Source organism: Eucalyptus grandis, chromosome 3, assembly GCF_016545825.1.
Source record: "Eucalyptus grandis isolate ANBG69807.140 chromosome 3, ASM1654582v1, whole genome shotgun sequence".
Classification (NCBI taxonomy): domain Eukaryota; kingdom Viridiplantae; phylum Streptophyta; class Magnoliopsida; order Myrtales; family Myrtaceae; genus Eucalyptus; species Eucalyptus grandis.
The window spans coordinates 52,083,700-52,103,601 of NC_052614.1; the positions used below are offsets into that span (position 1 = coordinate 52,083,700).

Here is a 19,902-nt window from a genome sequence, read left to right on the forward strand (position 1 = left end):
TTATGCCAATAATAGCTCTTTGTGCACGAAATGTACTAACCCATGGTTCACAGGTAACAAAAAATAAAATAAAAATAAAGCAAGAAATGAGTTGAAGATGTGGCCTATAAATTTTTAATACATATTCAATTTCGTCGTCGAACTAAATAATTTAGGAAATATACTGAATCTGAGATATAATAATCCAAGAAATAGATTGAACATTTATAACAGTTTAGGACCACAGTATTATTAAACTTCGTGGGTCATTTGTGCAGCTCTCTGTCACAAAACTCACCTGAACTTCCAATGATTGGCAGCACAAACGGCAGACGAGCAGATCACCCGAGAGAAAAAAAAAAAAAAAAGAAGGAAATTCCCACACGCATGGGCCCTACACCTCATCATCACGGCCCAATACACCACCAACGCGATCCTCGACCGATCTCCCATGTCCGAAAAAGCCCATTTCCCCTCCAAACACACCGCCAAAAAAAAAAAAAAAAAAATCGCAAAAAAGAAATCGAAAAAAAAAAAAAAAGATCGTTTCATCGTCTTCTCTCTCACTCTCTCTCTCAGAGAAAAACTCTCAGATCTGCACCATTTCCCCCAACCCCCAACCCGAATCTGATTCCTCCCCCACATCCTAATCCTACGCCACCCTCCCTGCTTATCCTGCGCACCCTCCCCCGCTCCTCCTTCCTCCGCCGCCGCCGCCGCCGCCGTCGTCGTCGTCCTCCTTCCGGCGAGCAGAGATGGGAAAGGGCGGATCCGGGTCGGGGTCGCTGAGCGAGGGCGTGGTGAAGAAGATCCTGCTCTCCTACACCTACGTCGCCATCTGGATCTTCCTCTCCTTCACCGTGATCGTGTACAACAAGTACATCCTCGACCGGAAGCTCTACAACTGGCCCTTCCCCATCTCCCTCACCATGATCCACATGTCCTTCTGCGCCGCCCTCGCCTTCCTCCTCGTCAAGGTCCTCAAGCTGGTGGAGCCCGTCACCATGTCCCGCGACCTCTACCTCTCCTCCGTCGTCCCCATCGGCGCCCTCTACTCCGTCTCCCTCTGGCTCTCCAACTCCGCCTACATCTACCTCTCCGTCTCCTTCATCCAGATGCTCAAGGCCCTCATGCCCGTCGCCGTCTACTCCATCGGCGTCCTCCTCAAGAAGGACGGCTTCAAGGCCGACACCATGGTCAACATGCTCTCCATCTCCCTCGGCGTCGGCGTCGCCGCCTACGGCGAGGCCAAGTTCGACGCCTGGGGCGTCGTCCTCCAGCTCGGCGCCGTCGCCTTCGAGGCCACCCGCCTCGTCATGATCCAAATCTTGCTCACCTCCAAGGGGATCCAGCTCAACCCCATCACCTCCCTCTACTACGTCGCCCCCTGCTGCCTCGCCTTCCTCTTCGTGCCCTGGATCTTCGTCGAGTTCCCCGTCCTCAGGGAGACCTCCAGCTTCCACTTCGATTTCGTCATCTTCGGCACCAACTCCCTCTGCGCCTTCGCCCTGAATCTCGCCGTGTTCTTGCTCGTCGGGAAGACCTCGGCATTGACGATGAATGTGGCCGGGGTCGTCAAGGATTGGCTGCTGATCGCCTTCTCTTGGTCCGTCATTAAGGACACCGTCACGCCGGTGAACCTGTTCGGTTACGGCCTGGCGTTCTTGGGCGTGGCGTATTATAACCACTCGAAACTGCAGGCTCTGAAGGCGAAGGAAGCGCAGAAGAAGGCCACGCAGGCGGATGAGGAGGCGGGCAGGTTGCTGGAGCAGAGGGATGGAGATGGAATGGGGGAGAAGAGAGACTCGCAAGCCTAAATTTTTGATCGGATTTTAGGGATAGATGGATATTCGAGTTGAGTATGGAAATAAGTTATCAGGGAGTCTTGGTGGATACTATATTGGTTAGGAGGAAGGGCAAGTGGATTGAGTGTCATGAGTGTCATGTCTCTCAATTTCAATTTGCACCATTTGGTATGTGGCATTTATGTTGTCCGCGTCATCCGCTACTTAATGATGTCTTGCGCTTGTGGCAGGGTCGAGATTCATGTCCATCGCTTTGGATGCGACTACGATGCTTTACTCGAGTTGAAGGAATCTTGATGGCCTGCTATGTTTCCCATGTTTCTCTTTTTGTTTATCCTTATTGTTCTTCACACTAGCATTGTAGCGACTTTCATTTATTGGGTTTCGGTGCTTATTGACTCTTATGAATTATATATGTATGCGAGTTTTTGTCTTGAGTTGCTGGGCTGGTATACATATTGCATCTTTGATTTCACTGTCCCTGACTCTTATTTGAAACCCATGAGATTTGCTTGTGTCCGCTGCTCGTCAGTACTTTCTGAAGGTCGAGCCTTTATGGGACAGCGTTTGTGTTATGCGAATGTGAGAATGAGTTCCTGAGAAACACTGTTATGCATATAGTACCTAGTTTCGACGAAGATAATGATCGGTCGCTAATTGTCACTGGTTATGGCAGATACTAACCGAGGCACTCTCAAACTCTTGGTGATGGTAGAAATCATTAGTTCATCATATGGATAACCACTAGTTCTGTGACACGCCATTCTTTTTGGGATGGCTAGATCAGTCTACTCTTCCCTTGTGTTGCCCTGTGATTTTCATGAATGAGGAGTCACATATTTTGCTAGGAGATTTGTGAATGCTGGCTGGATGAGTAGATCTCAGTTATTTGCATTGACGTATGATGGAGGAAAGGAATGCCGCTATCATTTCACATTCATTCTGTGCTTTGCTGTTGAAATATTGAACTGGAATACACTATGGAAGTCATTGAAGTTCAGGATGTGGAGTGTGCGTGAGAACAGAAGCTGTCCTGGAGAATTGTCATATGATTTATCTGGCATCTCTCTAGCTAGTGGTGTAATGCTTAACCTGCCCCGAATCATCTGTATTTCAAGTCTCAAACTTTGGCACTAGTTAGAGCTAATTAGTGTGCAGGAAATCATCCTTTTCGCATAAGTTTGTTTGATCTATAGGTCATGTTCCTTCTGTTAGCAGGGGTATGGATCCTCAGTTTTTGAGAAAGGTAAATGAACAGATCATGACCTATCATCCAAACCGACATTGAATGTTGAGAAGTTGCTACTCATATTTTCATCTTCATTCAGATGATGTCTCATCCAATGATCTCAAATGCGTAGCGTGACTCAAAACATGTTGATGGTTTCGCAGCCTCATCGGTAGATGAGCTGTGGCAGCCTCTGCTTGTGCAATTTGCCATGTTTGTGTGGACTGTGTCAGCTCCTTAACTCTGGACAATCTGAGTAGCGCAGTTTATATGTACCAAAAACTAGAGGGAACTGCTTCAGGCTCAATAATGAATCTCTGTTAAAGTCACACGTTTGCCTTTCTCGACCGGCAAACTTTGTTGTCCTACCTTGATGTCAAACTCTTCATTTTTCTGCCCTCTGTCGAAGGGTATGAGTTACTCATCGGCCTATCCTGGAACTCAGGACGACTCTACCAAACCAATGACGATGCAAATGTCGTTGTATCGCGTGCATCGGATCCGGTCGTCTCAAGTTGGTGAAGAGTTCTCTGAATGTGATGATCCTGGCCTTTTCTCTGTGCTGATGAATCCCATCTCAGCCTCAGAGGAGAGTTGAATTTGTCGGTAGTGGTGGATTGTTCTCTCATGTCGGTAAAAGTTCAGCTTAACACCGATTCTGCTTAGGGGCATTTAAATAATTTTAATTTGGCAAAGTAATTTCTTCAAATAAATAAAGTGAGTATTCCATTTTGTCATTTTCAGATAAATAAGCATTTAGTCACTTTCTTAACGGCAAATGTCCGATTCATATCCGGCCGAACATTGTAGGGAATTGAATTTGACAATCAACTTAATAGAGCCGTTTGATTCAATGACCTATTAATTCATTTGCTCGAGATCTTATGCTAATGATTTCTATAATTTCATGATTCGAATTATAAGTATGAATAGCGATTTTTTTTCTGTATTTATTTCATTTTATTTATTGCCAAAGGTGCGCTAAATCCGAATTACTTCATCCAATAAAACACGGCTTTTCCCCCACGCGGAGCCTCATTGGATGGTCAAAATCCATCCACGTCACTCTCTCCGTACTCGGTCCCAAAAATAGGAAAAAGACGCACCAAAGGCCACCGTACTTTCTGACGTGGCACGTCCACAATGCCGCCACGTCGACATCTCCCGCCTCCCTCCTCCTTCCTTCCTTCCTCTGCTCTTTTCCAGTTGCAGGAAGGAGACCGAATCGAAGCAAAAGAGCTCGCCGCTTCGCTTCGCTTCTCGTTCGATCGATCAACATGGCTCACCGAGCTGTCATGGGCCGAGCTCGCTCGATCGCTCGCTCTCTCTCTCCGTGGCCTCCCCGCCGCGACGCCGCTCGCTTTCGCCTCCGCCGCGGCCTCGCCGGCTCCGCTTCCCCGAAGCGTCCAGGTCATCCCTCTCTCTCTTTCTCTCTCTCTCTCCCTCGCTGGATTCGTTGATGTCGGTTCTCTCGTGAGTGCTGCCTCGGACTTCCATCTCTGCTAACTCGCCCAGCGATGGTCGGGGCGAAATTCATGTTTCGTTGACCTCTTTCTTTCGCCGGGCATTGATTAACGGCGCGATGAAACTGATAAGCTGAAGCTGGATTCGCGACGAATTTCGAGCCGGCGACCGAGAGTTATGTGATTCGTGTGCGCGCCTGATGTAGGATTATATTCGTAATGCCGGTTCGAGCTTTCTTTTTTTGTTCTGGAGCAAGTGTGGATTTTTTATTACGTCGTTTATGTCTTGACCGGGAAGGCTACTACAGATGATTGATGTCGTCGATTATTTCTAGCTGGTAATTCTAAGTAATAGCCAGTTGAGAAGTTCGAATTATCAATCGGAAGAATGTGATCGAGTCGTGCTCTGATGGTGGGCTTATTCCAGTCTTTGAGCTAGTATTTCTCTTCAATGCGAGGTCCACGATGGGCATATGTTAGGGTGAAAGATAGGTTGTCCTAAAGCACCTTCTTTTAGCTGTCATGTCTGGTATTGTACTCAGTGAAGGGTATGTGCATCTAAGTTGAGTTGTTTAGAGAACCCAACTCTTGGTTCTGAAAGCAAAACCCATTTTCAGGGCTACTTGAACAATACAAGGATCTCATCAAGCAGGGAAAGCTGCAGCATGATCCTTACCAGGAATGCGTAGCTATCGAATTGGAAAATCTACTTGGGCGGCTGGAACAGTATGAGAAAGATATGGAAGAATACCATGTACCACATATGCATTTGCATTGTTTAATTCATAATTTAATTTGGTATTCATCTATGTTACTGAAATTTCATTCCTGACGGTTTATCCTTTTTCTATGCAGATGAAGCTAGCTGATTGGGAGAACAAGAGGGAGGATAAGCGGCGCAGGATTTTGATGGAAGAAGCAGAGATGAAGCAGCATGGAAATGAATGGCCATCACTCAGCAAGCAGAGAAATAAGCTTGTTGAGAAGTGGATGTTTCGGTAAGCCCACTCTAAATGCATTTGAAGAAAACTGTGCACTTCAAGTATGGCTTTTGTTTCAATGGTTATTTTCTTGAAATTCTCATGAATTCATAGGCTTTGACGTAGATGTAATTTTTGCGATCATATATTAATATGAAGCAAGTTGCTCAATGGAGTTATTACTTCTTATTTGACAAATCTCCTATGCAGGATATTATGGAAGTGCAGCTACTCTAGACGTGCTTCTGTTATATGTCAACGACATAATTGATCAATCACTAGATATGTTATGGGCTCATCTCCTGTGTTACATTTGCTTCTAGTCCTAATTTCTTGAATGATGTCCTCCCCATTTGCTCTATAATATAAAACTAGTGATATTTTTGGTAATAATGCTTCCTGATTTTCGTGATGACACTAATTTATTGGAATTTGAACTCCAGTTCGCACTTCCTCATTTGTTGGATATTGCATATTTTCATAGAGAAATGTATAGACGATAAAGGTTGATGTCTGCCAGCCGCATTGATTAAAGAGGCATATTTTCCAATGTTTTCTGCTTTATCAGAAAAAGGCCTGAAAATATAGAGCCAGGAGTTGGAAGATGGGTCTCATATCTCAACAGAGAGAGGAAGTTGGATTCAATGATTGGTCGGCGTCCTACTGCACCTCCCTCTCCAAAAGGACTTTACCTGTATGGCAATGTGGGCAGTGGTACGTTGGTAAATTTTGCTGTCACAGGAAGAGACATGCAGCATACTTCACTCAGCTCCTTGCAGCAGTGATGATCACTTAGATTGACTTTCCAATATTGACTCTCCAATAGGGTTTAGTTGTTCATATCAGCTAAAGAAAACTAAGAAAAACTTAACATTGAAGCAATTTTCTTCTTACTTACTTTGCTTGTAGAACTTTAAATCTATTGATAATTATGGTAAATTGTAGGGAAGACAATGCTTATGGATATGTTTTATAGCGCCACCAATGGTATTATTAAGCATAGAAGACGATATCACTTTCATGAGGTAAACCTTTTCTTCAATGCCTTGAAACTATCCCTTTGTTACAAGCTGTGCTATTGTGTACGTCTTTTTTAGACATTCTATTTCTGAGTCCTTTCCTGAGCTTGTGATGTTGCCTTTCTGGTTTTATGTAGGCAATGCTCGAGATTAATGCACGCATGCATCAGATTTGGAAGAAACAAGTAGAGGACAAGTCTTTGCAGTCGAGTCTCTCTAGCTGGATTATGAATCTCCCCTTTGATACCAAAGTTAAGGAATGGTTGGCTGCAGAAGAAAGGTACAAGCAAGAGGTACAGATGAAGAACATCCTTCCAGCAGTGGCAGACATGTTTCTCATAGATCAGAGAGAGGATCATAGAGGAGCCAGTGTTCTTTGCTTCGATGAGATACAGGTGAACACACTTGTGCTGTGTCCTAATTTGGTCATCCTAATTTGGTCATTATTCTTGCATAGATGCTACCTTGACTGATATATGGGTCAAAAATAATCTCCAGAGAAATTATCTTCTAGATGTTCCCCCAATTTTTATGACTCCAAATGTTTGTGCTCTCTAATGCAGACTGTTGATGTATTTGCAATTGTCGCCTTATCTGGAATTCTGAGCAGATTATTGGGCAGTGGAACAGTACTTGTCGCCACCAGTAACAGAGCACCGAATGATTTAAATCAAGTACGTCAGCCTTTTGGAAAGCCGCACAACCTTTTTCCTTGCCTAGCCACTCGTTGTACTTTGGAAGATTTCTTTGCTTCTGCATTACCATGTCAGAATTTATTGGACCTGTATAAGCTATGAGTTTTGCCAGTTGCTGTATTAGTTGGTAGGTTGGAAGAATTTTCTTCGAGTCTGGAGTATGCTAATCTAATATTAGCAAAGAATGACCTTGTGTACCTTCTTACTTCTGCTTACGTCACATAATTTCTGCCTTTTCTAAATTGTGATACAGGATGGTATGCAGCGGGATATCTTTCTCAAATTGGTCCGGAAATTGGAGGAACACTGTCAGACCATTCTGATAGGAAGTGACATTGACTATCGACGCCTTATAGCAGAAAGATGCGTAGAACAGGTGAACGATGGTGTCCTATGTTTTATAATTCTTTTTACTGGGAAAGTGCACAAGTATATAACCAGTTTTTCATACTTGTCTGGATTGCAATGTCAAGCGCTATTAAAGTCAAAGCAAGTTACTATATTCTGAGATGATTTTCTATCATATTGTTGTTGAGATGTCAAGTATGCAAAGTGCAGGATCATTTTTTCTGGCCTTTAGATGGCAATGCTCAGAAGGAATTCCAGAGGATGTGGCATGAGATAACAAGCAAGTCAGGTGGACAAATAACTTCCACAACTCTAGGAGTGATGTTTGGAAGGTACTCCATTTGTTAAGTATTAGCATGTCTATAGTTTGATAAAACATCTGTAATGCATATAAATCATAACAGAACACTGGAGGTTCCAGAAAGCTGCAATGGAGTGGCACGGTTTACATTTGAGTATCTATGCGGTCGGCCGGTATGGTATTTTCTTCTCTTTGAGATTCCATAACTTTATGTTATCAGTCTCACATCCAGTAGGCTCCGTATTCGAGATCTTGTTTTACATGCATGATGCACAGTTGAATCTCTCTTCATGATGGGTTAACATGGGCAGAGCTCTGTTATGTAGCAGCATGATTTGAACTCTATTGTAAGAGAGAATTTTTAAAATCAACGACATGATTAAGACAGAGAAAAGTGGAAGAAGGGAGCTAACTGCCTGACTAGGAAGAAATAACAATGTAAACAGTGCTGAGTACAGTCTCTCGGAAAGCTAATTGGATATGTTGTCTAATTTTGCTTTGTTTTAGGAAAGGGAAAAGGCAACATATGTTCCTGAACTTTTTGAAATTGTATGATGAGGTCCCTAAACTTTTTTTTTTTTGGTGCAATCAGTTCCTTAAAGTATATGTGTTTTTGTTTGAGTCACGGAGATGCTGACGTGGAGAGACACATTGGCGCTATCTTAATGCTGACAGTGCTTACATATAATATTCATGTCTGAACTGCATAGCATATTTGAAATTTACAATAACAAAAGACCACACCCTAAGAGAGAAAAAGAGGAGAAGGGGGAGGCAGCAAGGGTGAGTGGTGGCACCCCCCACATGCCAGCAAGGGCTCGGCCTCCCTTGCTGACTACTGTCGGGTTGCGCCAACCCAGGCTACACCTGGCCAGGTTGCACAGGTTGGGCCAGATCTGGCCTGGGTTCATGCGTGTCGTGCCCTATCCTAGGGCGGCACGACCCAAACCGCTGATCACCAAAGTCACCCAACCTAGGATTAGATTTCCTTTTTTCTAAAATTTTCTAGAATATATATATATATTTGCTTTTCAATAAATCTGGTATCCGGACCAAGTTGATAAAGAAAACTATAGCTTAAGGACCCAATTCACACCCCAAAAAAAAAAAAGTTTCGAGGACCATATTGAATAATTTGGAAAACTTCGGGGACCTCTTGTGCATTTATCCTTTAGAAAAATTGTAGTTGCTGATGTTAAATTACCAAGAGTAGAACTTCTTGATGATTTATAGAAAAATTGTAGTTGCCTCGTTCCATCTAAAGGAAGTTAATTAATCTTGTCAATTTGATACCTTCCTGGAAGTCTAACAAAATTCTCTTTACCTTCATTTTAAGGACAATGTCTCTGAACTTTCCAGTTAAGTTTGATAAACAATCTTTAGCCTCCTTCTATTATGTCAAGTTTGTTGCTTTTATTGAAGGTTTTATCCTGTCATGCACAGGTGGGAGCTGCAGATTATATTGCTGTTGCTAGGAACTATCATACTGTCTTCATATCTGACATTCCAAAAATGAGCATGCGCATCCGTGACAAGGTACATCACCATTTTCCAAGTACTGACTATTTATTCTAGAAATACTGCTTCATGGAATCTCTGATGTATGGCAAACGATGATATCAAGTTCTGATAAGATGGAAGTAGAATATTGTCTGATTGGACATGCAGATGAAAATGTAAAAAACTCATACTTGTTGAAAATTTTTATGTGTGCGTAGACGCATGTATGCCCGTCGAATTCTGTTTATATACTGAGTCTTTAATTCTGCACGTGTCTCTCAGCAAGACAGAAAGGGATTTTTGTTAATCTTACCTGCTTTTACGCAGCATTTTTCATGGAATTATTGACTCCCAAATTTCAGGCAAGGAGGTTTATCACCCTCATTGATGAGCTATACAACCATCACTGCCGCCTGGTTTGCACTGCAGCTTCTTCTATTGATGATTTATTTCAAGGAACTGAAGAAGGTACTCTGTTTGATTTGGAGAGGTGAGTCTGTTTTCAGTAAGAAAATTATTCCATCCGTTGCGGTCCAGAGACGTGAGCACAGATGCAATCTGCAGGCTTCAAGTGTTCTGATTTTCCCATATTGAGAATTCTTTGACTGAAATGGTTTGGTCCTGCCTCAAAATTTAGCAACTCTTCTTTTTAAGTAGCAGTTGAACATCTAAATGGACCTGTTATCCTGCAGTTTTCTTGTCATTTTATTTGAGTATCCTAGGCCCATATCCCTGTCCATGGAGATATATCCTATATTATTGAGAACCTCTATAAGAAACAAATGTTGGCATGGTAACGTGTGTGCTTCCATCACTTTAATGATTTATAGGATTTGTATCCTATAATCTTGATGTTCATGATATAATAAGACATTTTTGAGTGATCATAACTTATTCAAATTAGAAAGCTTCGGGTGCATGAAAAGAAAGAACAGTAATATCATGAACGGAAACCCTGGTTAAGAATGGTATCTATGTCCCAGAACCTTGCTGCAGCAACTATGGATTTCCAAACCAGGAATTAGTAGCCACTGCATACCCAATACTTCCTATTTTCAATGTTTTAGATTTTTCTTTCTACCACTGTTTTGCTCGACTTAAGTTGATGAAATTGTCGTGCTGGATTAACAGGAATTTTGCTACCATAAAATATTTTGTTTGATGCTTGGTGACTTGATTCAAAACTATGAACTTATCACCATTTGTGTATATTTGCCTTGCCCAGCTTTCAATTTGAGACTGAGATAGAAGGAAGTAAACTTCGCCGGGATGTCTTAGCAGAAGGCAATATGAGTTCTGGAGGTGCCCCAACTGGGATCATATCCATGCTATCTGGTCAAGAAGAAATGTTTGCATTTCGCCGAGCAGTAAGTGATCTGCTTTGATCTCCCTCCCTCCCTCTCTCTATCTCTCTCTGTGCTTCTTGGTCAAGGCTTAATCTCACAACTACACAGAATTTGCTAGTAAACTGAGTTCTACTTTCTTGCTTGTTTTAGTTTTTTATGACTTACTTTTTCTTAATATTGATGCATATGACATTAGGTGGCTGTTATGGATCTAATCTAATCTTGTACTGCTGGTTCTACACTAGATCACTTTCTTCGACTTGGACTTTCCCAATAGCACCCTAACATTTAGCTGACCTTCCTCAGTTATTGTCCTTTTTTCCTAAACTTTATGAGCTTCATGCAGGTATCGCGCTTAATTGAAATGCAGACACCTTTGTATCTGGATGGAGTTCAGAGTTTTCATCCTTATTTTGAGAGACATCGCCAATAATTGCAACATTAAAAACAGAGTGATCACAATCTTGTGAAAAAGTGACAAAACCATTATCACAGCTTCCAATTGTTCTATCTTCTGTCTATTTGATCTCCAACAAAAATAATCTGATATATTATTCCGTTAGTAAGTGCCAGAAGAAGTCCTCATTCAATTATACTAAATTTATTCTTCAGCCAGGTCTCCCCACTATTCAGGTAGGCCCACTTTATCAATATCTTTTCCATTATCTTTATGATGGACCTATTCTGAGAGAACTTACTTCGTTTGTCAGATGTCTTGGCCTTGGCGTTTGCAAAGCAATAAAAGAGAACGTCTTTGCCTCGGATTCATCATGCATTTTTGACAGAGTGACCTGATGGATTCATCATACAGACAGAGTAATTTGATGATGGAGCATTTTCTAGGAGTTCCATAGACTAACATGCTGATTTTGCTAGAGCAGATTCATGCCTAGTCGCTGCCTCCCTGGATATTTCTTGTAATGGAAATCTAATGTCATATTCAAGACGATTACTCACTGGGTGGATTCATGTTGTCATGGGGCAAGTGAGACAAACATCTTGTAATGTACAGGCTACATGTGTAAAGCAGATCCCTTGGGTATTTATCACATGAAGCTACCTTCGCAAAAAAAGACATGGTGTTACTGGTGTTGTCATCAGGATATTTATGCTTGTACAGCTTGTATGTCTTAATTCCTTGGTGAAACAAACCTTCCAATCTTGGCTCGCATTCTCATCAAACCCTGCATGCAAGAGAAAGTCCTGATAAGCATGATCGTGAAACTTATTCTGCCTCTAGATTGAGAGAAATAGAAGATATTGTTACTGTGTATATTCAACATTGATCTTCGCCTCAGGGTATCTTGAGATAGCATTGAAAGCCTTGTTAGATAGGATCACGGGGAAAAGTGGATGATTTCATTCAACGTTACATGTTCATAAAATGGTTCCGTCCTATATGAAAGTTTTATATATAATTAGACCATTGCATTCACAAAGCATGAGGCACTCCTTATAAACTAATGCCGCCACCTTTTTCCTTTGGCCATAAACTAATGCGCTTTCGGCCACTACAGATATGATCGGCCGATGACCCCCTAATATACTATGACGAACTGCTCAGATGTGCATGAGGTGCTGTCATGTTCCAAAAGGTAGTATCCACTGGATAGCAAGTTAGATATGTTAGTTTAAACAAAGATAGCATGAAGTCTAAAAAAGTGAATGGCATATGTGACGAGAAAATGAAGAGATTAAGTCGAATTGCCTCGGGGGGCAGCGGCGGCTCAGTGATTGAGTGGAACATCTTTTGTTGATTGATCTCGTGGGTGTGAGGTTAGAAGCGAAAGCTGCTTCGAATTGACGCTGATGGGTTGATTAGTGTTCTGGTGGGTGAACAAGAATAGGTCTTGGAATGCGCATGCGACTTTCACTTCTAATAATCGAAATAGATTTGACGGTTGTCTCGTAGGAAGTCCACGTTATAGACTGAAATATGTCAAATCATTTCTTGATCAAACAAGCACATTTAGTCCTTAATATAATTATGATCTATTTGATAACTATTCTATTTTTATATTTTTTTATTGTTCAGAACAGAAAAAGAACAAAAATATATTTGATAATGTGAATTAATTTTTTTATTATTTTTTGGAATAGATCAATGACATGAGAACATATTTGGAACAAAAAAACAAAAAAATAATCTAATTTTTCGTTCTCAATAATAATTTCTAAAATAATATTTTTTTCTTTTTTTTTTTTTTTTTCCTTGCTTCTTCTTCCTTCGTTAGATGATCCTTTGGCCTCGGCAATAGTTGGCGAGGCTTGAGGTCGAGCCTTGCCCAGCCACTACAAGGTCGGCCTCACCATGACTAAGCAAAGCCGACCTCACAGATTTGACGGTAACTGGGCGAGGTTGACCTCATTGCCCTTGTCTATGGCCACTCACTAGCCATTACCAAGGCCTCAATGACCAACTCGATTAGGAAGAAGAAGGGAGGAAAAAGAAAAAAATTAGAAAACTAAAAAAAGTTCCATGTCACAAAAGAAATTGAAGGTCATACCAAACTTTTTTTTGTTCTTTTATATTTCAAAAATATAAATTTTAGAATCATATCAAACGCGTTCTTCTGCTGAAAAACTTGTCTAAAAAATAAAAATGAAAAAAATATATATTTGTGAATATAAATTGTTCTCGGGAACAGAAATATTACTAAATGTACCCTTATATTTCATAGTCAAGACAATTCCTCACTGGGTGGATACATGTTGTCATGGGGCAAGTGAGACTAACATCTTCTACATGTGTAACTTGGTTATTTATCATATGAAGCTACCTTCGCAACAAAAGACATGATGGTACTGGTGTTGTCATCAGGATTTTTATCCTTGTACAGCTTGTATGTCTTTATTCCTTATTGAGCTTGTATGTCTTTATTCCTTATTGAAACAAACCTTCCAATCTTGGCTCGCATTCTCATCAAACCCTGCACGCAAGAGAAAGTCCTGATAAGCATGATCGTGAAACTTATTCTGCCTCTAGATTGAGAGAAAGACAAGATATTTTTACTGTGTATATTCAACATTGATCTTGGCATCCAGGTATCTTGAGATAGCATTGAAAGCCTTGGTAGATAGGGTCATTGTTGCAGGGCACACATTGCTTCGACAGAAATCGACCACTTCAACAAAGATGGTTGCTTCTCTGCAGGGCCTCTTTGGTCCACTAATGCATCTCACTCGATACCGTCGTCCGCAGGCTGCTCCATTGTCCCATAAGCCATCGCTCGCTGCAATGAAATACCCTCCTTCAGGGAACTGATCCGGGTCGTATCCCTTGCACCTTGTGGCTACACATTAGGACCAGAAAAAATCAACAAAGCTAAAGTAAGTTTTTCTTATGCACCCTTTTCAGATTACATGCAAGAGGTAGGATACTACAAGAAATTTCTCATGTTGCAAATTGTCCTAGTTGATTTCTGAGCAGCATTAATAAGGTTTGTGGGTCATAAATTCCATCAAAGGTTTCTTTCTATTTTCTTCTCTTCCCTCCATCTTGACATTTGACTACACAGTTACATGAGAGAGCTAGGGATTGTTGCAACTATGACCCAAGCCCAATGTGTGAGGAGAAAATTGTTAAGATTGTTCCACATCAATTGTGGAAGGGACTGGTGATCGATTTATAAGTATGAGGAAAAATCTCACTCTTTGAGCTAACTTTTGGAGTGAGGGAGAACAAGATCACCCAACACAAAGTGATAGCAGAGCTTTGGTTATTGCAATGCTGAATAAAGGTAAAATAAGAAAGATGTCGGAACATGAAAATAGAATTGACTTTGTACTTACGCAAATATGGCGGATCATATGACATGGCAGTTCCTACATCCCCATGAACTCTCAGAATAACTAAGCACAAGATTATTAGACTGAGACTTGGAAAGAGTGACTTCATATTGTTCTTGCTAGTATAGCATCAGCATAGAGCCTAGACTGAGGGTGGTCAGAGAGAAGGCTTCCGGTTCTTAAGCAATCTCCCGTTTTGATCTTATTTATACCAATTAAGTCTTGTCCATGCTTCAACTTAATTCTCTCTCTCTCTCTCTCTCCACGCACAAAGATGACTTTTTATTGGTTTTTTGTCATTCATGCTATCTGAAGCTCTAATCTTATACGTTTTCAATTTATGTTTCCATGCCTTTTCGTTCAGTTGGAATTGATGTCATCTCCACATTCCTAATACAACCCGTTGGAGGCTAGCTTTACATATGAGAAAAGTTTTATAGTATTAGAAGTGCAAAAAGTTTTCGGGGAAAAATGGATGATTTCATTCAACTTTACACATCCGCAGGATGGTTTCGTCTAAAATTGCAACTTCTATATATAATTAAACCTTTGCATTCACAAAGCATAAGGCACTCCTTTTAAACTAATGCTACCACCTTTTTCTTTCGGTCATAAACTAATGCTACCACTAAGAGAAAACTATTTGGCCAGTACAGATTGGATCAGCTGATGACCCCCTAATATACACTATGAGGAACTGCTCAAATGTGCATGAGGTGCTGTCATGTTCCAATTAGTAGTATTCACTAAATAGCTTAGCACAAAGATGGCATGAAGTCTAATAAAGTTAATGGCATATGTGATGAGAAAATGATGAAAATCGAATCGAATTGCCCCGGAGGCAGCAGCGGCGGCTCAATGATTGAGTGAAACACCTCTGGTTGATTGATCTTTGTGGATGTGAAGCTAGAAGCAAAACTGCTTTGAACTTCGGCTAATGGGTTGATGAGTTATCTCGTGGGCAAACAAGAGTAGGTCTGGAAATGCGCATGCGACTTTCACTACTAATAATAGAGAAAGATTTGACGGCTCTCTCATCGGAAGTCCACGTTATAGCCTGAAATATGTCAAATCATTTATTGATTAGAGAAGCGCATCAACGGTTGACATAGTGAGCATTATCTGCGAAAACCATCGTGTTAAGCAACAGTGTGTGGAGTAGGAAATTATCATTGTCCACCCTTTAGTGAGATCATAGCTGGAGGCTTATCGTGAACCGGTTTGCAATTCCTTACTGCATGCACGTGCATATTATGTTAAATTGTATTACATCCAAAAATTAATATGATATGAAGCAATTAATATATACTAGCTAGTCCATAACTTAGTAGCTCTAAGTTTTTTATTGAAGGCAATCCTACTGAATATATTGACGCACTCGAAGTCGGATTTCACTAGAGAATCTACCGATAAAGTTTTTTTTTTTTTTTTTTTTTTGTGAAGATCTGCCAATAAAGTTATTAAGGAAGAATTATCAAAAAGGTTATAAACCTATTATAATCATATCAATTCAATCCTAAGCTTTTTGAATTGTGCCAATTTAATCCATCCGATCAATTTTGGTCAATTGGCGTTGACATAAACGCCTGTTGGTCTAGCTAACGCTAACATGAACAATTTTTAATAATATCTTTTTTTATTAATCTTTTTTCTTTTTATTTTATTTTATTTTCTTCTTTTCTTCCTTCTTTGCTTTTTTTCCCCCACGATGGATGGCAAGGCTCGTCGGCCACTATGCAAGAGCCGTGAAGCCCTTGCCAACTATTGATGGAACAGCTTTGCCTAAATCTAAGTGTGGTCACCTTCGCCAGGGAAAGGCAGCCATGGCTCGCCAGCCGTGGGCTAGGCCACCTTCACCCGTGGCCCGAGTGGCCATGGTGAGGCTGGCCTTGCCCAAATCTAGGTGAAGCCACCTTGCTCGCGGCCCCTAGGCCTCATCCAGATCTGGGCAAGGCTAGGTGAGGGCCGCTACCCTCACCAAGCCATTATGGGGAAAAGAAGCAAAGAAGGAAGAAAAGAAAAATCAAAAAATAAAATCAAAAAATCAAAAAATAAAATATTATTGAAAATTATCCACGTCAGCGTCTGCCAGCCAAAATTGACCGGATTGACTGAATTAGCATATTTGAAAAGATTTAGGATTGAATTAGCCAATTGCAAAAAATTTTAAGACTAAATTAACACGATTACAAAATATTTATAACTGAATTAGTATAATTATAATAGGTTTAGAATTTTTTTTGATACTTTTCCCTTAATGTCAGTCTACTAATGTGCACTCCAATATATACATCACGATTTTTCATATGGTGGAAGCTTTTGCTTTCTCTTTATAGTGAGTGAACCTCAAACTTCTAATTAATCTACTACCCACCCCTCGTTCCGAAAATGCGTCAATACTTTTCACTAACAATGAAGAATGTTCTTATCATTGCCTGCTTGGATTTCCTACAGGACTAATGCCTCGTTTGTTTAGTCGAAAACATCACTTGAATTTTGGAGGACCAGTTGAGGTTGAATTTCTTTGAAGGTAGAAATTTGAAGATATCTATTAATGGTTGAAATAGGAGTTTCTCTAAAGGTTGTTTAGCTTTGATTTATGTTGAAATGTGTGTCTTGCCAAATCGAATGGCAACAAAATATGGCACGCGATTGTTTCCTTCATTTTATGGTCGTGATGATTCAGTAGTTCGTGAACAACTACTTCGATGGCGAGTCCATGAACGATCGTTTCCTATCGCACAAAACAGAATTTCGCTCAGAAGCTTAACCAACGGGTCTTTCTTTCACTTTGAAGATGCAAACATCTACATATGTCAAGGATAACATTTGAATTCTGATAATGTAGGACAAAGTTCTAACTAGAGCTTCCTCTTGCAGTCTTCATTCCTTGGACAGAGAAACCTGATCATATCCTTCATTCAAGAACAAAGGCCAATGATTCATCCAACGTCAAACTTGTTGGAGTACCAAAAATACGTGAGAGAGAGAGAGAGAGAGAGACAGAGACAGAGACAGAGACAGAGACAGACAGACAGACAGAGAATTAGAAATTTTACTGGATATATTCGGCGTTGATTTTGGCGGAGGGAGATTCCGAGATGGCGGAGAAGCCATTGGTGGATAAGAGGATGGTGGAGGGGCATGGAGACTTGGGGCCGTAATCCACGACGTGACGTCCACCGTGCCGTCCTTGCACGGCCTGTTGATGCCGCTCAGGCACCACAGCCGGTACCGCCGCCCGCAGGCTGCTCCGTTGTCCCACAACCCTTCGCTCACCGCCACGAACAGATTCCCTGGAGGAAACTGGTCTGCCCTATACCCATTGCATCTGGTTGTTGCCCCTCAAAAGAAAATGACGAAGAAAAAAAGATTATGACAGTCATATATTACCTATAGAAGTTATATCATGTGTGAATCTTTTTATTAAGAGAGATACTTGATATATGACGAGAAAGTATTATTCTGTTGTTTTTGTGGGGATATTTTATGAAATGTCATGTGTCATTCTCGCCTTATTGGAAACTCAAACCTCTTGAATAATCAAATATTGTATACTTATAAAAAATGCCCGACGTCACGTATGACCATATTTCCATCTTCTTAGCCAGCATGCTAAACAAATATTCATTGCACACATGATCCTATATTGTGAGTTTGGTTCAACTTTGTAAATGGACTTTGGGTACAATGCAAATGATGTCCAAGGTCCTTTGGGGATATGTAAATTGTGTTTGGTAAAAACTCTTTGCAAAGAGATTTGAGTTCAAATAGTGTCTTGACAAAAAAAAAAAAAACAAATGCAATGGGTTTTGGGTGTATATTTTTTTTATTTTTTTTTTTTTTTTTTTTATTTTTTTAAAAAAAGGATCCAAATTCTTTGCCAATTCCAATGAAGAGCTATGGCCGCCATGAGCCAGATCTAGCGCCAATGGCCATCAACTAAGGTGGCCTGACCATTGGTGACCTTCGGCAAGGGTTGCGCGACCCAAGCGCGGTCTGCCTGAGGTCGGGTGATCTCAGGCAACTCAAGCTCGCCAAGCCTTCGCCAACCACTCGCCGGTCACCCTTGCGTGAAGAAGATGAACAATTACAAGAAGAGACAAAATAAAAAAATAAAAAACGAAAGAATTAATGAGGGTAGTTTTGAAAGAAAATTAATATTTTAATATTAGTTTTAACATTTTGCAAATGTTACTTCGCAAGGCTGGGTAGAGTAGCATTAGGCTTTTTGCATTCCCAATACTAGCATTTGTCCGAAATTTATTTCAAAATACTTGCCTAACCCTCCAACATTTCTCTAAGGGGTTTTGGAGGCTGAAAGCCCCTTAGAAAAGCTAAACCAAACGTAACCTAAGTTCTGCTGATTGAATCAGTTTGAAGACTGGAAGAAGAAGAAGAAGAAGAAGAAGAAGAAGAAGATATAACATGGGTTTGGACTTATGGGTGTATGGTGGATCATGGGAAGCAGTAGGGACTCCTACATCTTAAGGATTACGTGATAATCTTTATTTACTATTAAAATAACAGTCTATTCTGGATAAAAAAAAAATCAAATAATAAATAATTATAAATTGTTATTGGGCCCACTCCTTCAAAAAAATTTGCCTCACATTAAAATGTTATTTTTAGAGTAGCCCAAAGACGGTTATGCTAGTAAAGCTCCTCTAAAAACAAATATACCCATTTCTTTCCTTATTAAGGTTAAGAGAGCTACTATTGCCATTACAATCTGACCCATCTTTCTTCGTCGCAAATTCGAAGCCAACTGGCAAATGTGGAAGACAAACTTGTTCATCTTTGTCTATTTATAGTCCCTCTCCCATAATAACCAAAACGCATAATGAGCACATGTCGTTTATTTGCCGTTGGGAACTGAAAGACCGCATGCCCACAATTTCTTTTACTTTCATAGGCTCGCTGGAGTTTTATCGTTTCTTCTCTTCCCCTTTGCGATGAATCAGAAGATGTTATCTTTACCACTTGAGGTCTTCAACTTTAGAGGTTGCTAATGCAAAATGTTACTATATTGCATCGCCCGTCATGCATTCACCAGAAAGTGGTGAGGAGAGAACTTATGACTACAAAAGGTGGGTTACAGCAGAAAACTAAAAGATAAAACCGTGGGAGTGGAGTGCTTTCGCATGGATTGATCGATTAAATAAAACTCTTCATCAGTTGATGATTCTCAAAGCACTTCCTATGCATCCACCACCCAATTTCACGAATTATGTAATAGTCCGTAGACAACGCGAGCAACTTTTTTTGAGCACGAGTACAAAGCCCCATTGGTGGAAATTCAAGATTCCGAAACGTCACCTCGAAATCTTAGATATCCTTAAAGATTTTTTAGGTTTAGTCTTGGATAAGATGCATGTGCTGATCTCTGCTCATCTGGACATTATTTCCCTCCCACTTCAATGTAATCGACAAAGATCCTCGTTAGTGA

At 40.8% G+C, this 19,902-nt stretch overlaps 3 protein-coding genes across 5 annotated transcripts; 2 read left to right on the plus strand and 1 right to left on the minus strand.

Annotated features, from left to right (window-relative positions):
• The first annotated feature begins 515 nt into the window (after nucleotides 1–515).
• Nucleotides 516–2,221, plus strand: LOC104437680 (probable sugar phosphate/phosphate translocator At5g25400). The gene has a single exon (XM_010050676.3). It carries the CDS (start codon nucleotides 735–737, stop codon nucleotides 1,794–1,796), a length of 1,062 nt encoding a protein of 353 aa, XP_010048978.2. The 5' UTR covers nucleotides 516–734; the 3' UTR covers nucleotides 1,797–2,221.
• Nucleotides 2,222–4,226: 2,005 nt separating this feature from the next.
• On the plus strand, nucleotides 4,227–11,783 carry LOC104437681 (AFG1-like ATPase). Of its 3 annotated transcripts, none has more exons than XM_010050677.3 (15): nucleotides 4,227–4,422; nucleotides 5,093–5,229; nucleotides 5,331–5,473; nucleotides 6,024–6,169; nucleotides 6,401–6,480; nucleotides 6,612–6,869; nucleotides 7,038–7,148; nucleotides 7,423–7,545; nucleotides 7,728–7,849; nucleotides 7,922–7,991; nucleotides 9,262–9,354; nucleotides 9,681–9,808; nucleotides 10,544–10,685; nucleotides 11,011–11,297; nucleotides 11,375–11,783. In XM_010050677.3, exons 1-14 carry the CDS (start codon nucleotides 4,290–4,292, stop codon nucleotides 11,095–11,097), a joined length of 1,773 nt encoding a protein of 590 aa, XP_010048979.1. In that variant the 5' UTR covers nucleotides 4,227–4,289; the 3' UTR covers nucleotides 11,098–11,297; nucleotides 11,375–11,783. The 3 variants fall into 3 exon arrangements, with proteins under 3 accessions (XP_010048979.1, XP_039166391.1, XP_039166392.1); XM_039310458.1 differs by lacking the exon at nucleotides 4,227–4,422 and adding an exon at nucleotides 4,489–5,023; XM_039310457.1 differs by lacking the exon at nucleotides 7,038–7,148.
• Nucleotides 11,784–13,315: 1,532 nt separating this feature from the next.
• Nucleotides 13,316–14,617, minus strand: LOC104439873 (EG45-like domain containing protein). The gene is made up of 3 exons (XM_018871149.2): nucleotides 14,457–14,617; nucleotides 13,678–13,957; nucleotides 13,316–13,594 (listed from the first exon to the last, which is right to left on the minus strand). Exons 1-3 carry the CDS (start codon nucleotides 14,560–14,562, stop codon nucleotides 13,588–13,590), a joined length of 393 nt encoding a protein of 130 aa, XP_018726694.2. The 5' UTR covers nucleotides 14,563–14,617; the 3' UTR covers nucleotides 13,316–13,587.
• Nucleotides 14,618–19,902: the final 5,285 nt, after the last annotated feature.